The sequence below is a fragment of the Thermobia domestica genome, chromosome 9 (genome assembly GCF_964235325.1).
Source record: "Thermobia domestica chromosome 9, izTheDome1.hap1.1, whole genome shotgun sequence".
Taxonomy (NCBI): domain Eukaryota; kingdom Metazoa; phylum Arthropoda; class Insecta; order Zygentoma; family Lepismatidae; genus Thermobia; species Thermobia domestica.
The window spans coordinates 57,790,200-57,816,217 of NC_137462.1; the positions used below are offsets into that span (position 1 = coordinate 57,790,200).

General features: G+C 35.8%; 1 protein-coding gene across 1 annotated transcript in view; it reads left to right on the forward strand.

Annotated features, from left to right (window-relative positions):
• LOC145694000 (beta-glucuronidase-like) overlaps positions 1-24,539 on the forward strand; it is a 44,277-nt gene extending 19,738 nt beyond the window's left edge. Inside the window, exons 6-13 of the mRNA XM_081770145.1 lie at positions 3,216-3,412; positions 5,036-5,185; positions 9,806-9,978; positions 10,102-10,245; positions 16,633-16,717; positions 20,793-20,969; positions 21,744-21,882; positions 24,286-24,539. Coding sequence (XP_081626271.1) covers positions 3,216-3,412; positions 5,036-5,185; positions 9,806-9,978; positions 10,102-10,245; positions 16,633-16,717; positions 20,793-20,969; positions 21,744-21,882; positions 24,286-24,413 — 1,193 coding nt within the window. The 3' untranslated portion in view covers positions 24,414-24,539. The remainder of the gene's footprint in view (positions 1-3,215; positions 3,413-5,035; positions 5,186-9,805; positions 9,979-10,101; positions 10,246-16,632; positions 16,718-20,792; positions 20,970-21,743; positions 21,883-24,285) is intronic.
• The last annotated feature ends 1,479 nt before the right edge of the window (positions 24,540-26,018 follow it).

Here is a 26,018-nt window from a genome sequence, read left to right on the forward strand (position 1 = left end):
CCACTTTCACTATAGAGGATTGCAGGCATTATGCGGTTAATTGAGCTCTGACCTTGACCTTCACTGAACTCAAAATATAACAAGAAGGGGTGGGAATGTTTTGCCTGTCGCTAAACAATATTGCCATCTTCACTTTATGCTAAAAATCAATTAAGTTAGATTTTTGTTACAGGGAATGGAGTTTTTGTTCTCTCGATGACAGGCAAAGTTCTAGTAAGCAATGGTACCATTCGGGAGGCAAGCGTCAGGTTGTGAACCAGAGTTTAGAAAATGTTTCTGAGGTTAGGGCAAATTTAGTACTAAATTTTGAGAAAGATTGGGGCTGGAGCTATTTTTTTGAAAAATTTATCGGGCCGGGGTCGGGCCAAAAACTTTTAAAATTTTTCGGGCCCGGGCCGGGCTTGGGCCAAGTATTTTAAAAAACTTATCGGGCTGGGCCGGGCTCGGGCCGAAAATCTCCAAAACTTTTTGGGCCCGGGCTGGGCCGAGCCTAGGTACTTTCGGGTTGGATTGGGCTCGGGCCGAAAAATTCGGCCCGTGCAGGTCTCTACTAGACAGTTGTCTGACTAAAACATCACAGCTTGGTCTCCTGTCTTATTTATGCCTTCATATTGATTTAAACAGCATCCCTTCACGCCAACGGCTTGGTCTAAATTTCCTTACTGAGTAATAGGAACGTAGCTCTTTGATAGTTCCATATAACGTTTTCACAAATAATCAGTCCATGTGACTTCATAGGTCTACTACGTAATCATATAGGTGTATTTCTTTATAAGAAAATTATCCCGTAGAAGATTGATCCGTAGATTACTTTCCATACACGTGAAATTGCTCCAAATCTCTATTGGTGTTTTTATTTTATTGTGAGTAATCGAAAGCAAAACCAATACATCAATACAAGAGAATATTTAAACGGAACTCGTTTTCGTAAACATCTGCTATTTGCTTCTGGCGACTAAAGCTTTACGTTTAACAATATGTTTCAAATGTACATGTTAAACGAAGACTATAATATCATAAACATCCCAATGTCGGAGGCATCTATAACAGTAATAACTTAAGTAAGACGGAATGAGCAACTACATCTGAGGTAGCTTAGTGTTGAGTATTACAATCATGGTATAGCGCATTTCTAATAAATAGAAACAGTCACAAGCGATTGGAAACACGTATATGCTAAAGTTAAGGGCCAGCTAATATTCCAGATTTCCAGAATTTATCGGATTAAACATTAAACCGATAGTCCATGAACTGAAATCCACGGTTTGCATATAAAATGAGTTTCATCTTTGTTATATGGTTAGCGTATACATCTTTGGTGCAGGAAATCAGGGTTCGATTCGTGACAGAAGCTCATGACATTCGAATTTCACATTAAACTGTATGTCAACGTCTAATATAGTCTCGATACTGAATCTTAATTCAAAAACACAACCAATTCAATCCGAGTGACGCAGAATAGAGTACGCTATGGACTAGTTATGGACATGTGAATGGCGAATCTTAAACTTTTCTTATGATGCAAATATTTAGCAATAATTTAGTAATAATTTAGTAATAATTATAGAAATTTAGTTGTTGTAATGGCGAATGAGGATTTCGTGAGTTTATTTTCTCACATTTAAGCAACGAGTCAAATGTAGAAGTGGGAACCATAGTGGGAAAAAGAGAGAACCCTAAGAAAACCTATGACCACTACGTTTCTAAGCGAAGAAGACCATTGGCGGGAGTTACTATCAAACCACATACCCGACAAGCCAGAAGTGAGCTCCATCACTAACAACAGGTGTATACGAACCGTAGCAGCTAAATATTTATGAAAATTGGTACCCTGGCTAATTGTGGATCGCTAATCATCCTGGTGATAGTCATTCGGTGCGAAAATGCCTTGTTTACCCACTAGGTATAATACATATATCAGGCAGTGACTGAGTGAGACTGTGCCGAGTTATACTCCTAAAACGCCGGGAAAAAGTTGAAAATAAAAAATGTATTCAGTTAACCTGATACCTAAGAGAGGGGGGAGGGGACACGTGACCGAGAACACAGCATAATGTGACACAAGCAAAGTTGCCACCCCAACACAAACTTATAGTTTTTTTTAAAAAAAATAGAACATGGTTTTCTCCCTACTATACCTTTGTTCTATCGGCTGTCTTGTTTTTGTACATTTGTTTGTTCCTCTGTATGGATCCCAGAATTTCTCAACTTTAGAATCTCATTCCCCTTATTTGTCAACACTGATGTCCATCTTTTAATATTTTCTTTCAATTTTTAGGTCAATGTTTTTAATGCTATAAAATGGATACGTTCTTAGTCACGTGTCTCCCTGCCGTAAGTATCAGGTTACCAGCACACATATTTCATTCTCTGCCTTTTACGACATTTTTGAGGTATAATTCGGCACAGGCTCACCTGGTCACTGCCTGGTATATGTATTATACGTAGCGGGTAAACAAGGCATTTCCGCACCGAGTGACAATCTCCACGATGATTAGGGGTCCACAATTAGTCAGGGTACCAATTTTCATAAATATCTAACTGTCACGATTCGCATACGTCCCTTGTAAGCTCCGTAGCCCTTATGAATGAAGTAATTAAAACCATCCTATTCCAACTAACCTTCAGATATAGTTCCATACACTTTAAGATTCAAGGTACCTTAGTGTTTAATACTATGATCGTGATATGGTAAATTTCTAATAAATAGGATCAACGTTACAGATGATTGGAAATTTGATGTCTACTTCTGGTATGCTCAAGTCAATGGCAAGCTAACATTTATGCGTTTATTTAGAGCTTGCTTGATTTGGAAGGGAGGTATTACGTATAGAGATAATTGTTAAGCAAGAATATATTATCGAAATAAAGGCATACAATCTTTGAAAAAGGTTTAACAAGGTTTATAGAAACGTTTGGTAGTCACTGATCCATGAACTCGAATTCCTCTCGGCAAGAAAGATACGTAACTTCAAGTCTAAAACAACTATATCAAGAAGATTTGGGGTGGAATTGATATTAAAAACTAATGGCTTTTTGTCTAGAAAATACAATGAATCTTATTTTGTCCGATATGAAAAAAATTCCTAAATACAATCCTGAATTAAAACATAGAACATATATTAATATTAATACTGTGTGATGAAATATAAAAAAATGTTAGATAATACCTTTAAACCAATTTTGTGTCAAAATTGTAATTGTAATATTTTCAGGAGTTGTTCATTACTCCGTGAGTCTCCAAGGAGTAGAAGAAGGCGAGACCCCGAGTGTATCAGTCCAACTATTAGACAAAGAGGGTAATACAGCGGCAAGTGGTAGTGGTTTAAGCGGTGACCTACAAGTAGAGAATGCTAATTTATGGTGGCCATACACTATGGACCCTAACCCTGGTTACCTTTATACTCTTCAGGTATGTGAATGAAACCTTAACAATTGCCTAATTGTGAATGCTGGGAACGTAAAACTTTATTTACTGTAAAAATGGCCCTTTCTCTAAAGTTATTTTAATGCATACCCCTCCCCACGAAAAATAAAACTAAACTAATTAAATTTTCAGCTAATATAATTTCTACAATTATAATGTTTAAAATTTAGATAACTATATTCTCTCTATGACGCAAAACTGTGCTCAATCTAGACTGTCCATTGACACAAAGTTATTGACAATAGACATGTGGTTCTATTCCTGCCGAAGCTCATGTGGTTTGGACTCCACGCTAAGCTTTAGATCCATGTATCATATACCCTCACTGACGAAAAGGACGCTAAATTATAATCCAATAAAGAGATATGCAATTTTGTTCATTGCTGTACGTAGTAGGTTGTCAATATAACGAGTGTCCCATTCAAAGGAGTGGCAACAAAATTGCACATTATGCAAAAATTTGACCGGTTGCAATGATATTTTGAGAGAATGTAAAGTTTCACCTGAAAAGTGAAACGGCCTTTGATGTGGACAGACATCTTATGCATGGATTTTCTAAGAGTGCAAGAACCTTAGGAAATTCATGCATAAGATGTCTGTCCACGTCAAAGGTACTTGGTGGAAGAGATATTTCTACAAGAAGACGCCATTTAAAATTTTTAACTATTTGTAGCTCTACTTATATATATATATATATATATATATATATATATATATATATATATATATATATATATATATATATATATATATATGCTCCCCTCCAAAACTAATGTGGTTAGCTTTTTAAGGGATAAGATAGGATTTTCATAACTTGCACGCACTCTAGTTTACTACGCATTTAACTCAATATTTTTTCTTGTCATGCTGGCATAAAATGAATCTATGTGATAGTTTGTCCTGTAAACGAATTAATAGGTTAAATAGTGTGCCGTGATTTGTCTGTGTGTGTGGGGGGGGGGGAAGAAGGAAAATTCCCATCCCATTCAAGCTTTCCGCCGGTCGAGGGGGATGTACATTCCAAGATCTAATTCCGCACTATTTGTTAAAGATATGAACATGAATGTATAAATTAAGCATGGAATAGATTCAACAGCAACAAAAAGAAAAGACATTTTAAATTAAATTAAAATGTGTTCTGGGCCCATTTTAAAAGAACTGAAGACAATTTAAGGTGCTACTGCTGTCTCATCAACTGAACAAAATATATTTTTCTAAGATGAAGCACAAATGTAATCTGGGCCGTATTAAAAAACGCCAACTAGGACCTCTAGAAGTAATAAAAATCTTTATTAAAGTTTTACATCCTCAGCAGGGAAGGCGAATTTCATTTCTTCTAGGGAGCCCAGTGCTAAATATTAATGCTTACTCTCCCAGGAAAAGTTGCAAGTTACGGCGCTTTTTAAATAATATGAAAAACCAAGAAGTCACACCATTTCAGATTAAAGATGAAGTTACTTTTAACATTTTAAACATATCTTTAGAGTTTCCAATGCTTATAAATTATTTTTCAGTCTATCATAATGGACTGTAATGATCTATTTTAAAAACTAAAATTTTCATTGACGGTATATGACAAATAAATAGAGAAAATTGTTCATTTTCTAGGTGACTATAGCATTATCAGATCCAGATACAATTTCTGATGCCTATCGCCTTCGAATAGGAATTAGATCTGTGACATGGGATTCCCAAGGCTTTTATATCAATGGTCAGCCATTTTATTTTAGAGGGTTTGGAAGACACGAAGATGCCAACGTAAGTTTTCTCTTTCTTTAAGTTTTTCAAAATATTTTTTGTGTTTTTGACCTTTTTTATCTGATATAATCTTATACATACTTTAACATGCACCAAAGTTATATTAAACGAGCATTAAACTTTCTAAGATTGTATCGAATTTGTAAGTCCTTTTTCAATGTTAGCAGTAATGTATTGCTAGAAGTTTTAGTATATATACACTAAAATACAGTGTATACATTCCCTTACACCTTACACTACATCCCTGGTTTATAGTGAGTGTACGCTGACCTAGGCATATGGTATTTAGGCATACTCTGTTTACTCCGATATGCCAACTATATATACACTACACACACCCACACCCACACCTACACAGACACTTTGTGGTTGACAAACACCGTGTGCGTGGGTTTTCTCGGGGTTCTCCCGTTTCCTCCCACTTTATTCATTCCACCATTTCATTCATTTCTCATAATCACCGTTTCCTTTAGCCTAACCGGCATAAACGTTGGACGTAAAACTCAAAGATTTCATTTCATTTCACACACACACACACACACACACACATATATATATATATATATATATATATATATATATATATATATATATATATATATATAGAGAGAGAGAGAGAGAGAGAGAGAGAGACGTGTTCAAAATATTAGACTCACACTTGAAAACTGCAAAATTGATGTTTCAGTCCTAATTTCCGAGATCTAGAACATGTAATTTATTGGTTAAACCACCAATATAGGATCCTTCATTTGTTTACTGTATAGTTGAAATGGTGATATCACCGTTGAACAGCAGATGGCATTAGTAGAAGGAAAGAAGTTCTGAAAGTGGTATTTCAGTTGTAGAGAACTATTGTGGTTTTTATTAACGAGTTATAATCCGGAGTATTGTGGTTGCAGTCATAAGCTGTTACTACATTCAAAGCGTCCAACAGTTCGAATGGGCCAATTTAAAGTGATCGTGACGTGTTTTGTGTATTAATATTTTATTCTGTGAAGTCTTGTAATTGCAGCATAATGTGAAATGCTAGTGACCTTTCTGCGCGTAAAGTGGGAGTTTTCAAAACACTTCTGGCGGAAGGAAGATATATACAACAAATTGCTAGTAGAGTTGGGGTAGGGCAAAAATCTGTGAGTAAAATCTCCGTTGCGATTAGGAAGAAGCAAATATATCACCAAAATAGGGTTGGGAGTGTGGGCGAAAACCAAAGCTATCGCTAAGAGGTATCAGAAAACTGAAAGGATTGGCTCCGGGAAACAGAAACGCAATTTCTAGAGACTTAAGCATAAAAATGGCTGAGTATGGTGTAGACATTTCGCCTGAAAATGTTCGAAGGATTCTTTGTGCTGAGGAAACAAAAGTACTCAGCCCAAGAAAGATTGCAAAAACTACTCCAATCATGACAAAGAAGCGCCTCGAATGGGCATGAGGCCTATAACATTGGACTGCTGATGGTTGGAGAATAGATGTTTCAGTGATGAATCATGTGTCTTCGTGTCTGATGAATGTTCACAATATGTGCTATGTCGACCTGGGGAGGAATTCTAGTTGAAATGCCTCCAACAAACTGTGAAGCATCCTACTTAAATCATGGTCTGGCGTATGATGTCTGTTTTCGGGCCTTGGAAATTGTATATAAAAGAGGAAAAAATGAGGCATGACCAATACCTGCAAGTTATTCAAGAACTGCTTCCCCAGACTGCAATCGAGGACATAAACAATTTGTGGTATCATGATGCTGAATTGAAGTCAAAATGTGCTAAATTCGTATGTAGTATGCCACAAACGATATAAGATTTAATAAAAAATAACGGATTTCATACGAAATATTAATCTTTGCGTGAGATATCATTTTCTTGTAAGTATTCCATTTCATTTTTTGTTTCCAATTTAGATATACACACTATATAGCATTTATATTTGAATATCACGTACGCCTTTGTTTTATTGATATTGAAAAGCATGTGCAATTTGCACAAGAAATTAGAACAGTTACAGAACAGTAATTTGGACCAAGTTCAAACGCGTTTATATATACATAAATGAAAGTGACTATGTTTGTGATCTTGTATCTCTTGAATCTCGATCAAATTTGACACGAATGTGAGGTTCGGGTCTGAGATGTTTTTTATCACTTCACTTTGACAATGTTTAGGGGAGGAGGAAGGGAAAAGATGTTTAAAAAATGATTAAAAATAACCTATATTAGTGTCAAATCCATAGTTTTCCGGGTCACTGACGTGAGACGAACAGTCGCACTTCCTATACCGTTTAAATCCAAATCCAGCCATTTATGTCCGAATAAAACATTCATCCCTTGGGAAGAACAGGTATTCTACTAGTTAAATAATATATTTAGAATAGGATTAAGTTATTTGCAATAGACCCACATCAATGTGTCTCTGGTTGGAGTAGTAAAGCGAGAATATCTCCTAAATTTACTAAAGACTAATGAATATCTTATTTATATAAAAATATATGGAAAAAGATTGAGAATAATTTATTAATCACTGGCTTGTGATAAAGTTAATGCATGAAGTTACAAAAAGCTAAAATTCAATATGCATTGATGAGTATACAAAGTAGGTTCGGACTAGGTACGGAAAATGCAACGCGGTGAATAAGCATTATACCATGCCAACTATTCCAGTACTTTATCAGAAAAAGATTTTCCTTTACAAAATTACTAGTAATATTTAACTGAGGTCAAGGAGTAATAAACAAGTCAAAAACGTACATGGAATTAATATTTTCCTCCAAATCGTTTTCCGATTTTAGGTTCTAAACATACCAAAATAGTATCATAAACAATATCAATATTTTACTCTGTTCTCTAGAATTAAAATTTTAATACATAATAGGCTTGAACGTCCTCTTTATAGAAACATGGAATTAGCTTTATGTTGTGCTATTCAATAGTCCACAGACACTTAATTGAAATTATTCAAATTGATTTAAAAAATATAATAATGAACTACATATATTACATTCAATAAATAAATACTACGATACATTTTACACGAAATACATTATATTTCACCTACATTTTAATTACAAAAGCCTTACATTACTTTCAAAGAATGTTAAATAAAGCCCTCCATTAACTTCAATACACAAAGTGATCCGGCGATACATGTTGATTAGTACTTTTTCCAGTGTGTTAGGCGGGCAGTTACCTTAAGCATTTGATTATGATGTATGGAAATCTTTGAACTTCCTGGGGTTGTTGTGGTACACTGTGGAATTAAGATACGCGTAACCCTATAGATAAAAATCTGGTGGGACTCAATTCAGGTGAGTGAGGTGGCCACAAAGCTTTCCACATCAGTCGTTCCTGGAGGGAGTTCTGGAGCGTCTCCGTGCTCATATTTGATGTATGACTTTTTGCCTCGTCCTATTAGAATCAGAATTCCTTCATAACAATCTTAACGCACGCATCGTAATTTATGGTTGAAGAAAACTGCCATACAATTCGCTGCTTAGAAATTCCTCTAAGGGGCAAGCGTTGTCTCGCGAAATCGTTTCACTAGGTCATATAATATTTGCTTTTCCGGTTCTAAGCGGCAAGCGTTGTCTCGCGAAATCCTTTCATTAGGTCATTAATGTTTGCTTTTCCGGTTACAGGAATATCAGGGAATCAATGCTTCAGCAATGTGAATACGATTTTGTTACAAAATATCTTTCTAGAAAGGCAAATCTTTAGCCTTTCTGCTGACTTCAAAATATCTTTCTGCGTAGGACGCATTGTGAGCTGTTTTTTCTTTACCAATGACTTCTTAGCAATTCTACTCATTCGCAGTCATTTGACGGCACTGTCTTGTGGTGGCATATACTTTCCAAGGTCTCTCACAAGAATCGCAAACAACAATACTCTTCAATATTTACGCAATTTTCCACTATTACGCTTTAAATTGAGAGTTCGGTTACTTTTGAATTGCAATGTATATTTTGAGAATCCTGCAAAAATTTGTCTCCTAATTCTTAACTTGGTATTACTTCAATTAAACCATTACCTAAGAAAATGAATACCCATTTTAAAACTGTATTGTTACTATAGTACTAACAATATAAATATAGTTGTCCCAGTAACACTAAATCATGGAGTGTTCCAAAAATATAAAAACGTTGCAAAAATACGAAAATAAATGCAAAAAATAATAAAACTTAGAGTCCAGTTCAAAGATAATATTTGCATTACATTTTGGTATTTTTGAAACAGCCATGATTTGGTATAGATGGGACAACCATTTAAGATGGTTTTGGCAAGAAACTATGATTTGGTATACCTGGGATATCCATTTAAGAAGAATTTCTCAACACGATAGTATATCTAGGGTAACCATTTGGGATGATTTTCTTCAACAGGTTATAATTTTGTACAGCTAGAGTACCATTTAGGATTGCTTTTGCAAGAGCCTATGGTTTAGTATAGCTGGGATAAACATTAAGGATGGAAGGCTACATTAACAGCCTATAATTTTAATATAGATAAGATAATCATTTAGGGTAGTTATTATTAGTACTTAATTAACAATAGTCTGTTTAGAATGTAGAACTGATAAGAATGAAACTACCGTATTCATGAGTTATATTGTGTAATTGTTATTGAATTACTTGTAGATAAGAGGCAAAGGTTTGGATTATCCAACTGTTATAAAGGATCATAACTTAATCAAATGGATTGGCGCTAATTCATATCGTACTTCCCACTATCCCTATGCTGAGGAAATTATGGATGTTGCTGATGAAGAGGGAATAGTCATTATAGATGAGGCACCTGCTGTTGCTATAAAGTAAGTACATACACACATGCATATGCCTTCGTTGCTTAGGATAGCTTTTACTCATTACTTTATTTCTTTGAATATTCGATATTTTATCATATCAATACTTAATATTTTTCTGTTTCCTCTTAGTAATTTCCATCAAGAACTCCTGGATCATCACCTGGAAGTAATGGAGGAACTTGTCCGTAGGGATAAAAATAGACCAAGTGTTGTCATGTGGTCTATAAGTAATGAACCGGGCTCGAACCAAGATGCAGCTGGACCTTATTTTGGGTATGTTGCTTATAATTAGTTAAAATCGTTTAGATCTTTTTTCACAGTGTTCATTTACTATCCTTATTAGACAACTACTTAGTGCGTCGATTGAAATAAGAATTTAATATTTCACCTCATATTTTAGCCTTTGCTACCTAATCTCTACTTGTTTACTCGCGTTTTATTCTTAAAGCAGATTTTGTTTTGCTATCCATAAAAAATCAAATCAAAAGTTGTAGGAATCCCTGTGACTATGAAGAAACACTTCACCTTCTCTCTGCCACCAATATTAAAAATGTTATGGGATTTTCAAAAAAGCTATCAAGAAACTATAAGCATATCACATTTCAAATTTTTATTCCAACTTCAATTATCTAGAATATACGATTTAATCTCCAAAAAGCCACTCATTTTAATAACACAGGCTTTTCTCCCTCTTAGATACTCTACCAACTAAAAATATTCTCTTTTGGCATTTTCTGTGCGTTAGTTCCAAGAGGATACAAATATAGAAAATTTCATTATTTTACGCAGTCCTACAGGAAGTGTTCGTGAGTTTATGTCAGTATGTCAGTTCATGTAGCTATATATATTAGAAAAAACTAGCTGAAAGGCCTGTCCTTCGCACAAAGATAATAGGTTTGTGGAAGTATTTGAACTCTCGTACCTCCTTAGGATACGATTGCAATGAATGTGTAGTGGTCCAAGACCGTAATGTCACCCCACCCCTCACTTCTTCTCACCATAAATGCTGATAAAGAATGAGTTGGGATTAAATGTCTTTGGGTATATCATTTTTCATCTCAGCAACCCCGAAAACTATGGAATATGCACTCGATTTTGTTTATGGCGGAGAAACACTGTGTGCGTTTGTTTCCTCGGGATTCTCCCGTTTCCTCTCACATGCTTCATTTCACCATTTCATTCATTTCTCATCATCAGCGTCTTCTTTAGCCTACCCGGCATAATCGTGGGACGTAAAACTCAAAACTCATTTTTTCGATTTTGTTTACATGTCAATTTCTTTTTTCCGTGTAACGTGGGTTCCTGTCACCACGGCATGGCGCGGACAGGATGCGGATCGAGGAGAAGGCGTCTTGATATAGAGGATAGCTGCGAATATACTGAATAGGCAGTCGCGGACAGCCGACTAGGAGTGGTTTTCCAGCTTGGGGGTTTGGGTAGGGCTAACAATCTCATCCTGTAAAAAAAAGCACTTGCTCAGAAATATTCACAAAAGCCTCGGACAAGGACTGATAACTTGGCACGACCTCAGCAAAAGAAAATGGACATGAGATTTGGAACATGGAATATTAGGAGTCTTTATAGGGCAGGCGCGTTAAAATCCGTAACGAGTGAGTTAGAAAAATACAGGATGGACATAGTAGGAATTCAGGAAGTTAGGTGGGAAGGAAATGGATCTGTGAATTCCGGAAATTTTACGTTCTTTTACGGGGAAGGAAATAACAATCACCAGTTAGGAACAGGGTTTTTCGTTCATAAACGTATATTACCAGCAATTAAACGGGTTGAATTTGTTACTGATAGACTTTCTTTTATTACTCTTAAGGGACGGTGGTGATATTATTGTTTTAAATGTACATGCCCCAACTGAAGATAAGGATGACGATATAAAAGACAGTATTTACGAAGAAGTGGAACGGATATTTGACCAACTTCCGCGATACTATATGAAAATTCTATTAGGGGATTTCAATGCGAAGGTATGACGAGAGGATATTTTCAAACCGATTATAGGGAACGAAAGTCTGGATAAGGAAAGTAATGACAACGGTGTTAGACTCGTGAACTTTGCAACATCCAAAAACCTAATCGTGAAGAGTACAAAATTCCCACCTCGCGACGTTCATAAATACACTTGGACATCACCAGACGGAAAAACACACAATCAAATTGATCACATTTTAGTAGATAGAAGAAGGTAATCCAGCATAATTGATGTCCGGTCGTTTAGAGGGGCTGATTGTGACACTGACCACTACCTGGTAGCAGCGATAATACGAGAGAGGTTATCGTTGAATAAAGGTAATATTCATTGTACGAAAACGGGGAGATTCAATTTAAAGAAATTAGAAGAGAGCCAGGTAAGAGAGGAATACCAGATTGAAGTTTCGAATAGATTCTCGGCTTTGGAAGATTCGGAGTGCGCTAGTGTTGAGGATACCTGGATTGAAATTAGAGATAGTATTAAAATTTCAGCAAAAGAAACATTGGGACACGCGGAAATACGTAGGAACAAACCATGGTTCGACCAGAAATGCATAAAACTAGCAGAGAAGAGAAAACAGGCAAAATTACGCTGGCTACAAAATCCTAATGAAATAACTACACAAAAGTTCGCAGATATCAGGCGGGAAACTTCCAAAACTTTTAGAACAAAGAAACTCGATTTTCTGAAAGCTAAAATTAAGGAACTTGAAGATAATAGTAAAAATAAAAACATCCGGGACATGTACAAGGGAATCAACGAATTTAAGAAAGGCTATCAACCTCGTGCTTATATACTAAAGAAATCTGACGGTACAGTTCTCATTGACACGGATAGCATCTTAAACAGATGGAAATATTTCTTTGACGATTTGCTTAACACGCAACCAAAAACTAGTGTGCGTGGAGAAAAGGTGATACAACCGCAGAACCGTATATTCCAGAACCCAACCGAATAGAAGTAGAAACCGCTATAAAGAAATTAAAGAAACATAAATCTCCGGGTGTAGATGAAATTCCGGCTGAGTTAATTTTAGCTGGAGGCGAAAAGTTGTGGAACAAGATATACAAACTCATTCTCCTTATCTGGAACAAAGAAGAATTGCCACAAGAGTGGAAAGAATCAATCATTGTTCCAATTCACAAGAAAGGCGACAAAACTGACTGTAATAATAATCGAGGCATTTCTCTTCTGTCAACATCCTATAAAATCCTTTCAAATATTCTGTTAGCAAGACTGACCCCTTACGCAGATGAAATTATTGGAAATTATCAGTGCGGATTTAGACGAAATCGATAAACTATCGACCAAATATTTACCATTCGCCAAATACTCGAAAAAAAGTGGAAATACAATACCCCGGTATATCAACTATTTATTGATTTTAGAAAGGCGTACGACTCGGTTAGGAGAGAAACATTATACAACGTTCTTACAGAATTTGGAATACCGAGAAAGCTAATTAGATTAATTAAGATATGTTTAAATGAATCCCAAAGTAAAGTCCGGGTAGGAAAATTTTTGTCCACGAGCTTTCACGTCGAGAATGGCCTGAAACAAGGAGATGCGTTGTTGTCGCCATTATTATTTAACTTCGTTCTAGAATACGCTATAAGGAAAATCAAAGATAGCAACCAGGGCCTACAGTTGAACGGTGTTCACCAGGTTATGGCATATGCTGATGATGTAAATTTAATAGAGGATGATAGGAGAACAATAGAAAGAAATGCAGATATCTTATTAAACGCTTGCAGGGACATGGGTTTAGAAGTAAATGCAGAGAAAACTAAATACATGGAAGTGCGTCGGGACCGTAATACGGCAAATTGTGGATGCGTTAAAATATTAAATAATACTTTTGATAAAGTGGATACTTTCAAATATTTACGATCGATATTAACAGACGAAAATCATATTCACGAAGAAATTAAATGTCGACTAAAAACAGGGAATTCGTGTTACTATTCGGTTCAGAATCTATTGTCGTCGCGAATTCTGTCGAATAATTTGAAGCTTAAAATATATAAAACGATAATCATGCCTGTTGTTCTGTATGGTTGCGAAACATGGTCGCTTACTCTGAGGAAAGAACATAGACTGAAAGTATTTGAGAACAAGATCCTGAGACGAATATTCGGACCCAAGAGGAACGGGAATGGGGAATGGCGGAAACTTCATAACGAGGAACTACATAATTTATATGGTCTACCCAACATTGTTATGGTCGTCAAGTCTAGGAGGCTTAGGTGGGCGGGTCATGTAGCTAGAATGGAAGAAAGTAGAAACGCTTTCAAAGTCTTGACTGGAAGACCAATCGCAAAACGACCATTAGGAAGACCTAGACGCAGATGGGAGGACAATATTAAAATGGATCTCGCAGAGGTTGGAATACAAAGTAGAAACTGGTTGCAGTTAGGTAAGGATAGAAGTCAGTGGAGAGCTTTTGTGAACGCGGCATTGAACCTCCGGGTTCCATAGACCATAGAGTTAGTTAGTTAGTTAGTTAGTTAGTCAATTTCTTTTCACCTAGCCCCGTAAGAGTGAAGGATGAATGTGGACTTAAATGGCTGGACTATTCTTCTCAAAAACCCCGAAAAGTATTCATTGTACACTAATATCAGTCTTTTTAAAATACTATCGTCCCTTCTTATCTCCATGCCAATGAGATATAAATAGGGCTTAAACGGCAATGTAAGTATCACTATCTATATTAGCAATACCGAAAACTATTGCTTGCACACTAATATCAGTCAATCTCGATTTTTTGCGGTTTGTCAAACCCATCTACCTCATAATGCCGATGGGGATGAATGTTGACTTAGACAGCTTCGAAAGTGTCAGTTTTCATCTCAATCACTCCGGATACTGTGAATTGCACACTAGTATCGCTCTCTTTTTGTTTACTTTTACGTATCATATCCTTCCCCCTCTCATCCCTCACTACATCTTATTTCCATGCCAATAAAGTAATAAAAGCCTAAGGTAGGTTGTGGTCCATTCATGTAGGAAACGTAATCAAATTCGCTGCAGAGATCTAGAAAGAGTTTACCGTCAATTATTTTTATATTTCAATGTTATTTATATAGAAAACACTCCTTTTCTCCTTCTTTAAAACGGAAATTCTAAAATATGCTGGTACACGTCTTCTTATTTTTTAATGAGAATCTTATATCCTGAGTTTCATCTTTCTAACTTAACGGGCTCGTGAAATACATAATTTTTTCTATAAATTATGACCCCGTTCCCCCTTAAAATATACATTTTAATCAAAGAAGCCTGATAAAAGCCCAGTTCGAGGTAATTGATAACTATATCCAAAAATTCATTTCCAGTGGAGACACTATCGAAAAAGGGTGAAAGTTTTTACAGGACAGCCATCCTAAGTGAGATTTTTCCTGGATTTTCCTAATTCACACCAAGATAATGCCGGGATGGTACCCAACGTATAGGTCTCAGACCGCTTTCTTCATTCCCCAATCCTTTCTTCCTTCCCTTTCCTCAGATAGCATGTTCGCCGAGGAACGTCATTCCTTATATATGACGGTTTAATGGCCATAGATGCGAAAACCCAATAATCTAATTCCTAAACCCTAATCCAAAAATCCATTTCAAAACGGCTTTTCGGTCTGCTTATGATTCGGTCACAAACAAGATTACGTTGTGTTTTATATATTAGACTTTGGCTAACTAGGGTTTGTCCACAGATCCCACACTCACTTGACCTAGGCCTCGTATTTCGTATCTCAACCTTTGCTTTTCGTTGTCTCATTACAAAGAAAAAAACTATCGACTTATTGTACGACGTTGATAAAGGGTTCTGATTTTATGAGTTGTTTTTTGTTCACTACCAGATTTTAGTTGTTTTTAAAAAAGAATATAATTTGGGAATTTCAGTGTGGCCAGACTCTACGGAAGATCATCATTTTTCCAGACCACTAAAGTTGAAAATTTTTATTCTTGGTAATTTACTTAGATAGCGCTAACAAAAACTTACAGCATTCCGAATTTCAAGTTTTTACTCCAATTCCAGTTACGTATAAGATTTAATGTCCTTCCCCAGAAACAACCTCCATTGAAATACAACGGGTAATTTTGTAGAATTATGAATCACGAATGATACACTTTGTAGATTTTTAGATCATTCTTTTAGGATCAAAATTTTCAGTCAAAAAGTTTCTTCTAGGTCTTATATCAGGAGAACTATATATAGTGTAGCCAAACCCAAACTATCACTTAACTCAGTATGATGTGCTTATTCCCTAGAAAATACGAAAACTTAATTTAGGAGATATTCACGAATTTTGTGGCCCCTGATCCAAAAACTAATTATTGGGTAAGATGGCAATGTTTTGATGCATTGTTTGGATCATTCCTAAAATTCTTGGCCAAAATTGCAATCCTTTGATCCATTTATTTGGGAATCATTCTTAAAATTCTTGTTTATTTTAAATTTTAAGATTTTAAGGTTTAGTTCCGCTTTCTTCATGTTTGTGCTCTTTTCATTTTTTTAAAAATACGTTTGTTATTTGCCATGCAAATTAACTATTAAAGATTATCAAACTGGATTTCTCTAAGTTTCGAAATGTAAAGACAATTATTTAGCGTTCATACTTTACATCTAACTGATTTATTCTTCTTAAAATATTTTTTAATGAAGTTGTTCCTTTTTGTTTTAGTGCTGTTGCAAATCATACAAAGGAACTGGACACATCAAGAGCTGTTACAATGGTATCCAACCAAGATTATAACAACGACAGAGCAGTAAGTCTTTTGTTGAATAGCAATAATATATAATAGAACTAACAAAATATTTTGGTATGTAGGTATTAAGATTGCAGCACATGATAGTTCTAGCTACAACATTTTCTGAGATTCAAACCTATATGTTTGAAATGACTGGATTAGGTACCAGAACATATCTATCAATGTTACTGTAGATAAAATCAAAGACTCGAAAACAGAAGCTGTATTCAATATTGTTTTTGTACCAAATGTATCCTAATACTCATTGGATTGTATTGTAAGCTGGGTGTTAATTCTTAGGGTAAAAGTAAATTTCTGAAAATGAACGTCGAACAACAAGAGATGGTGTATATATAGAACTTTAAGTCAGGTAGAACCTTATAATAAAGTACGTACTCGTAAGATCTCTGGTAGGCACTTCCATTGAAACACATGCTGGCAGAATATGTCGCTCTCGTATGAAATGCGCACACGATATGCATAATGTTCGTTCGAAATTCCCTGAAATAGATATTTTTGAAAAAGTTAGAAGATATATGTAAACCAGAATCTTTAGGAGATGTGTTGGAACAGTAAGATTCAATGATGTGTTTTGTTCATGCAGTAACGAGCCATTGAAGTTTTTAAAGCAAAAAAAGGGTTAGCTATGGTCTATAAACTAAATAACAATAATGAGACTTTCGCTTTAAGAAATGGAAAGACATTCGTTTGTGAATTTTTGTTATAGGCTAAATATTTTAGACTAGGCCCTGAGAGGATTTTTTTCTTCACCACGTCACTATGACTTATGTGGCCAAAGTACAAATATACAATACGTTAAGGTAGTTTTCTGATTCTGCTAATCTGTTTACCAACTTCTTTAACAATGAAGAATATTCTTGAGCTAACTTTTACTTCATTTCTCAGGAAACTGAGGTCCATTGGGTTGATTTTCCTTAGCTAATCTTTATTCTAATTGCTTTTATTAGACAGCTATCATATTTCTTTACATCACTCAATATTGCATTTTAGTTTGCTACATTTCGTGCCCCAGTTAGTGATGAGCAAATGCAAGACCAAGACCAAGACCCGGGTGGTCTTGGTCTTGGTCTTGGTCTTGCACATGCGGTCTTGGTCTTGGTCTTGCAGTGGCACCCTCGGTCTTGGTCTTGGTCTTGGTCTTGCACACCTAGTCTTGGTCTTGGTCTTGTTCTTGCACACCCAGTCTTGGTCTTGCTTGCAAGAGTCTTGCGAGTTTTGCTTTTAAGAAATCTATGATTTTCATAAGTAAATTTTACTCTGGATATAAGGGATAATAAATCCTACATTGCGTCAATAGTGAGGGAAATACAATGTATGTTTCTAAATGTAATATAGGACCTATTTTACCTTCGTGTAAGTGTGATGATACTGTACAACATAGGCGATGACCTTTACTTTTTTTTTCAATGGGTGATCACGCTTCACTACTTATAAGATAAATCACAACATTTCGTAATATTTTTATATGTTTTAACAGATCCAATACTCCACTGGTTCCCAAACTGGGGAGGCTATCCCTGACAGTGAGACGCATGAAAGAAAACCAAGACGGCACAGATTACTGAAATACCATAAATTGCAAAATTATTTTTACACTCTAAAGGCGTCAGATTTTTTTCTTCCCTACCACGATTAGCTCATCTTTGTATTGAACAATCTCCCAATTAAATATTGAAATTTTGTTTTACTGATTCTAGTATGTACTGTATGGGGAAGAAATAAGAACATACGCAAAAAGGATGAAACAGTTAGACTTTCGAAATGTGGGCATGGAGAAAAAAGGAGAGAATCAGCTGGGTTGAACGGAAAACGAATGCGAAGGTTTTAGAAATAGTAGAAGTAGGGGAGAAAAGAAGAATTTTAGATGTAATGAAGAGGAGGACATTGGTTGAGGAGGAACTGTATTATGAGGGACGTGCTAGAGGGAGGGGGCGAAGGAGATCGTAATTGAAGAAAGATATTAAGACAGAAAATTGCTACGTTAAGACGAAGAGACTAGCTGAGGACCACAGTCATCGAAGCTTCTCACCAGCAAGTGACCTGCCAATAATAGCAGAAAAGCTATTATTATGACGATGATGATATGTTTTGCAATACTGACCAAAAAAGAGAGAACAAATTAAAATAATAATTAAACCTCTTAATATTTTAGAATATGAAATGAAATTAAATTTGTGAGTTTTACGTCCTACGATTATGCCGGCTAGGCTAAAGGAGACAGTGATGATGAAAAATGAATGAAAATGGTGGAAAGAAGAAAGTGGGAGGAAACGGGAGAACCACGAGGAAACCCACGCACATGGTGTAGTCCACCACAAAGTTCACTTGGCGGGGGCTGGGATCGAACGCGGGACACCAAACACCAGAGCTGAACGCTCTACCACTGAGCCACCGCGGCCCCAATATTTTAGAATAATTTGAGTGAAAACTGAAAACGACTCAACTGTCTGTCTTTTTTTATATATATATACTCAATTTATATAAATACTTTTGACCTACATTAGAAATACATAACAACGGCATCAAACTTCAAGTTATTTGAAATAAGTACGAAATCACTCTCAGTTTTGAATATAGATTATTTATTGTTGTATAATGTTATATCGTTGAATCCTAGATATGCCATATACCTAAGGGGGTTATAAGTTATATAGATAAACAATTATTCAACGTATAAGCATCCACCTATGAAATCAAACTTGCGGTCACATGCGCTAAGTTTTTGTCAATGTCATGAAAATGTTATTTCAATATTAATTTTATAAATACACATTAAAAATTTCCAACGGATGCTTGAACCTCAGAGCCAAGGCCATGTAGTCGGCACCTATGGTGTACGGAATTGCCGATGTTCAATGCTACATTTCCCGTTAGTTTTGGAAGAAGAACACCATTCATATGATTTCGAAATGAAATTAAATATCTACTTTGACGTCCTACGATTATAACACTGAAGCTAAGGAAAACAGTGATGATGAGAAATGGTGGAATGAAGAAAGTACGAGGAAACGGGAAAACCCACGCACAGGGTGTTTGTTCACCAAAAAAGCTCACATAGCGCAAGCTGCGATCGAACCAGGGCCCCATGTACCAGAGGTGAACGCTCTGCCACTGAGCTACCGTGTCTATAACATGCTCTAGTTTATTTTTGCTTATCCACTTCTTATGGACACAACTATTCTTCATATGATTTTCCAAAATCCAATCATGGGCCGTCGTGAATGATCAAATGATGACCAAAGTAAATCAGACTCTCAAGTTATTATAGCTTGTAACAATTCATAGAATTATGCTGTCGGACGTCTCGTGAACAACCGATTCAAAAAACGACATACTGTAGCTATATGTTACAGGAGCAGATCGACTCACATGGATTGCATACACTACTGAGAACACATTCACTCCGGCGGTATTTTTACTGGAGCCAAGAAGTTTACGTGAAAGATGTAATGATTTTTCCCCTTCCTTTTTACATTCTATAAAAAAATTCAAGTAGTGTTGGTACTTGTGCAAGACTCTTGCGCAAGAGTCTTGGTCTTGGTCTTGGTCTTGCAGGTATGGTCTTGGTCTTGGTCTTGGTCTTGCACCCCTTGGTCTTGGTCTTGGTCTTGCATCGGGATTCCTAGTCTTGGTCTTGGTCTTGGTCTTGGTCTTGCATGCAAGACTCTTGCAAAAACTGCAAGACCAAGACTCTTGCGCTCATCACTAGCCCCAGTGTCCAGTTACAAGCTTCCTTTATGCTATAGCATGCAGCAATAGTTGATTCCTGTACATTTGTTATAAGCTATGCTATAATAATGCAGTAACTACTACAGAAATCACTTTTTAATGCTTATCTGCTTCTTAAAATGATAGAAACGAATGTTTATCATATTGGGTTAATGGTCTTCATTTAGAAATAATGGAAGTAATAGACAAAAGTGAAGGAAGCTTATACAATTAAGATAGAAAAGAATAATAGATAAATAAATATATATCACGAAACAAGTTGGATCAAACTTTCAACACCAAAGATAATAATTAATTTGGTATATTTCTGTGATAATATACCAACTAACTTTTCTTGTTTCAGGCACCATTCTTGGATATTCACTGCTTGAATAGATATTACGCCTGGTACTCTGACGCTGCTGCCCTTGATGTTATTCAATTGCAGTTAGTGGATGATCTTACGCGTTGGCATGATAAATTCCAGAAACCTGTGATAGTAACTGAATATGGAGCAGATGCTGTAGCAGGATTTCACTCGGTAGGTTGGCTTCATGTGTTTAAGAATATATTCAATATGTGTTCTCCAGAAGAAAGTTATGCTATACGGTGGTTAATATGCCATTCGTTATATTTGAAAAGTACTATAATTTACTGTATTTTTGATATTATGTAGTGGAAGAAATATTAATTCATACAATACATTTATTGCAACATAATCATAAAAAATAAATGAAATGTAGTGTAAAATATGATGTGTTATGAAATAAAAAGTTAAAGAAGTAGGGTGGTGTAACTATTTATTCTTGTGGTATACGTCAGCTGGTGATTATCCATATACATATTATTTCAGTAAGCATCGCCCCAAATATATATCCAATAATTGATATTTAATAGAAAATCGATTAGATATAAATTTTCTTGAGTGTTTTAAGACCCCATATATAGTATTTTTAATTAAATGCTGCAGTATTTACTACTAACACATTTGGAATTATAATATCCTGAACTTCAGAAAGATAAATTGTGAAAAATACCCTAGTACTTATAGTAAATAAACAATACTGATTTCCATTACATCATTTACTAAAGTAATAAATATAAAAAAAATAAAAAGAATGATGTAGTTGCACTGCATCCTAAAATATACTGTAATTGTCCCAATTTTGCTAAAACAACTCAAACAATAATTCGAATAGTTTTCATCTGTATTTTATATTCTTATACGATAGATTCGATATTTATAGAGTATAACTAATTTGTGAAATAGTAAGTTATAGATTTTAGCAATATATTTACTTTACTAATTTAATAGGACCCGCCAACTTTGTGGACGGAAGATTTCCAAGTAGCGCTTATGGAAGAAAATTTCCGTGCATTTGACACTTTGCGAGAACAAGGCGTTCTAATAGGAGAACATATTTGGAATTTCGCTGATTTTAATACCAAACAAGGTAATTACAATTAGAATTAATTGGTAATACTTAACTCACTTTTAAACTAAGCCAATTTTAAACTCATTTTGTGGGTTTTATGACTGATGTTTTGTTTATTATGATAGGTTAGAGAAATTTTACAAAATGCTAAAGAAATTCAAATTCATATTTTCTGAATTTTAAAAATAAAATATATCCTAAAAGTAACTAAGTGATTTGAAAAGTCAATGACTTTTTTTTTAAAGAAATCTATTCTACAAAAGGGTTGACACAAAAACATAGTAGTTAAGCCATTCTTGTGAATGATAACAGTTTTCAAGTGCCTACTATTTTTAGCTTCTCATATTCTTGCTCTTATTCTATTGTGTATTAGAAGAACGTTGTTTTCATGTTTGAGGGAGGTCAGCTACAGACTTCCTGTTGTCGAAGCGGTGCAATAATATTGTGTATAGTCATCTCCGAGAATGCGTTTCTTACATTACGGCCAACCACACCTTCACCGGACTCAGGAAGCCAAGCCAAGTCAAAGGTAGAGCAGGACAGAATGTGGAGGGAGGTCTGAGTGCATTGATTATCCTTGTGTCTTAATCAGAACGTTAGTGAGGGCTTTGTCTAGCATGTGCTCGAGTGAATATGCGGTACGATACTTCGTTGCATTGCTTACCCTTCTGTCATAAGAAGAACGCTAATAAGGGCTTTGTCTAGCATGTGCTCGAGTGAATATGCGGTACGATACTTTGTTGCATTGCTCACTCTTCTGTCTTAATCAGAACATTAGTGAGGGCTTTGTCTAGCATGTGCTCGAGTAAATAACCGGGTACGACAGATAGTGGTCCAGTGGCGCCAGATCAGAGGGAACGAGGAAGCTATTCCATAGCACTCCGCCTATCATATCCATGTTTAAGAAACTGCTAATCAAGGTACTTACGAGTACAGGTACCATAATTGGATGGGGTGCCATCATGGTGGAAAAACTTAGGTAAGACTCATTCTCCGACAGCACTGATAGCAAGGTGTCATCTTCTAACATGCGCTATTAACCCATTGCTGTTAGGATTCCGTAAGAATGGGCATACAACGCTATCTCCCAAACGCCAAACAACACTATCATGTTGCTTGGAACAAGTTGGAATACGTCAAACCAATGCGGATTACTATCTGACTAGTACCGCACATGCTGTTTATTAACCCCGCAAGACACGTAAAACTTTGCCGTATCAGTAAACAATACGTTAGAGGATAATATGGGGGGTTTGTCGTAGCTCCTCTGAGCAAATTGCAGACAACAATCTGGATCATCTTATGTAAAATGTTATCAAAGTTGCAGCTTATATGGATGCCACTTATTCATTGACATAATGTACCGTATATGATTGAGATGTGACTAACATCACGTTCATGAACTGCACCACGCGTGCTTCTTTTTATACTTTTACTGAATGATGCTAACACTGTCACAGTTGTTACCGTCGCTGTGCATGATCCACCAGTCTTGGACCAATTTCGCTTTTTCCTAATTTCTTCAGCTCTTTATACAAAATACCATGGCTTATGAGAGACCTTTCAAGATGGCAGCTGTTAAAATCGTCTGCATTAACTCTGGTGCTTCGTTCCAAGTACAATCTCAATACGCTCGGCATGTATCAAGGGCATCTTCTAATAACTTCATAATGGTTAGCGCTAAAGCAAAATTAACAGTCATATTCACTTTCTACGAAACTTTACCATTAAAATGACATATCACATGCTATGGTTTCCTTTAAGGCAATTGTATAAAACACAAGATGGTGGACACCATTGCGATGTGATCTCAGTATTTACCCCCTATATTGTTTATATTGTTACTTCAGTTATATTTTGCACCGTTTACCACTTATTAGGACGATTACACACTTTTGGTCCACCATGTGTATTAGGTTGTTCTTGTCTAACATGTGTAAGCATTAATTTCAATATATATTAAACAAGAATTCATACAAAAGCTAAAGTGTGTTACTTATGAACATACTATTGCGCAAGTTTGACTCGGAGAACCTAACATTGCAATAGTTTCTTCATAATTTTTGTTTGTTGGTAATTTAACATATCTTTCAAGCACCACTGCTGTGTGAGAACATGGTACCTCAAGTACCAGTACATATAATGACACCAGGAATTGAGGCCGGATCTCAAGAACTAAACAGAGCATTTATCCAGAAGAGAACGCAATTTTGAACATAAATCATTATGGTGGTCTTTCAAAATGATTATTGTTGAACCAAAGTTTTATGTGTGTATTAGAATTTTACCTGAAAATTGTAATGCATATGTTATTTCAGTCATATGCATTTATATCAATTTCTAGCGATTATCTAATATCCGTACTTGTTGTTTTATGCTTCTCTTATTGTATTTATTTTATTTTATACTTATTTTTTGCAGAGATTCGACGTGTAGTTGGGAATAAGAAAGGATTGTTTACAAGAGAAAGGCAACCCAAGGAAGCTGCACGTATCATGAGGCAACGGTACCGAGCTCTAGCGGAACAGATAGACAATTATCACTGGTAAACTGGAATAGACTGAAAAAGTATTGATCTTATGCATTTAATAGTTGTGTATTGTGTGAATTTTGAAACGACAAATTGTACAAAATAAATTACTGTTAAATAAATGAAGATTGAATGATCCAAGAAAACAGAAACATTGTTATACTTAATGATACTAACCTCAGAAACATTTCGCAGTTGACACTTGAGCATGGTGACTCAGTTATAAATTACTCACCTTTAATGAAAGAAATCAATGATTGGATTTTTGGATTTTAATCCATATTACTTTGAGTAAATATAATTGCATCCATGACTTTTCTCACGGTTTTGTCTTTTCCGTCTACTACTCTTATAGCAAAAATTATTTCATTTTGTACTGGTGCAACGGCTTAAGGATACAGCGAAGTAACAAAACGAATCGAATTTAAGAGTGGATACCTATTCTATTACAGAGGGTTAGCCTATGACAAGACTGACACTGTTAGATTCAGAGTCCTTAACGATTAGAAATAAACACTATTCTTAATTAAGACTACTAAAGACTCAAGCAATCAACGACTTAATTTAATTACCTTTTATTATACTTAGGTAAGTCTCCTGCCCACTACAAAGTCAGTAATAACATTGATGCTTCTCTAATCAAATACTGCAAGAGAAATTCACATTACCAAATCTGCCAGATTCATAGTCCTCCACAACTACTTCCCAAACTTAAACTCTTAATTTAACACAATCTTCTTCTTCTTCTTTTTAAAGTAAACCACATTCACCATTCAGTAATATAACACACACCTTTGCTGTGAGGCGTCTCTTTTTCGACCCCGATCGTGTTAACTTGTATTGGACACCAACGAATCTGTGGGTTTCTTCGAGGTTTTCCCGTAGGTAAAACAGATTTTTACCTACCTCTAGAAAACTAAGATTCTATCCATGCAGTGGAAGTGTCTCAGTTTCTCCAGACCGAAAGAAACACTCATGTCCACGCTTAAACTTTAAGACAATGTTGCTTGTGTTATTAGACATTCATTGAACTGTGATGTTTTGAGTGGATTCATACTGGGGAAGAGTCAATCAGCATTATTACATTGATGTTTCTACCAGATTTTGTGATAAAAGTGAACAAAGAGACATGGACTATGAAAAATGGACAGATACTGCAAGTAGAAAACGCGCCCATAAGGTTTTATCTATCAGGCAATCTTTGACATGAAACATCCAGACATCGTCGGATCTGGAGCTCCCTCGTGGCTAAACGGTTAGTGTACGCGCCTTTAGCTCGAGAGACTCGAGTTTGATTCCCGACGGTAGCTCATGTGATTCGAATTTCACATTTAGCAGCAGGTCCACGTCTCATATAGTCTCGCTGCTGAAAGGGACGCTAAAATAGAAATCAAATCGTCGTATTTGGTACCATATGACTTTTCTTTTCTCGAGGTCTCAAGGGAATACGCTTTTTCTCAGTTGAAATCTAGTCAGAAACGGTAGACCTATTATGTGAACTCACAGAAAATTATTCCCAGGATTTTTACAATAATGGTAACAGCTAATGCGAAAGTGTGTGAATGCCGAATGGGAGTACAGAAGGTGATGATATAATACGGTAAGTACCTGAACTTACTCACCA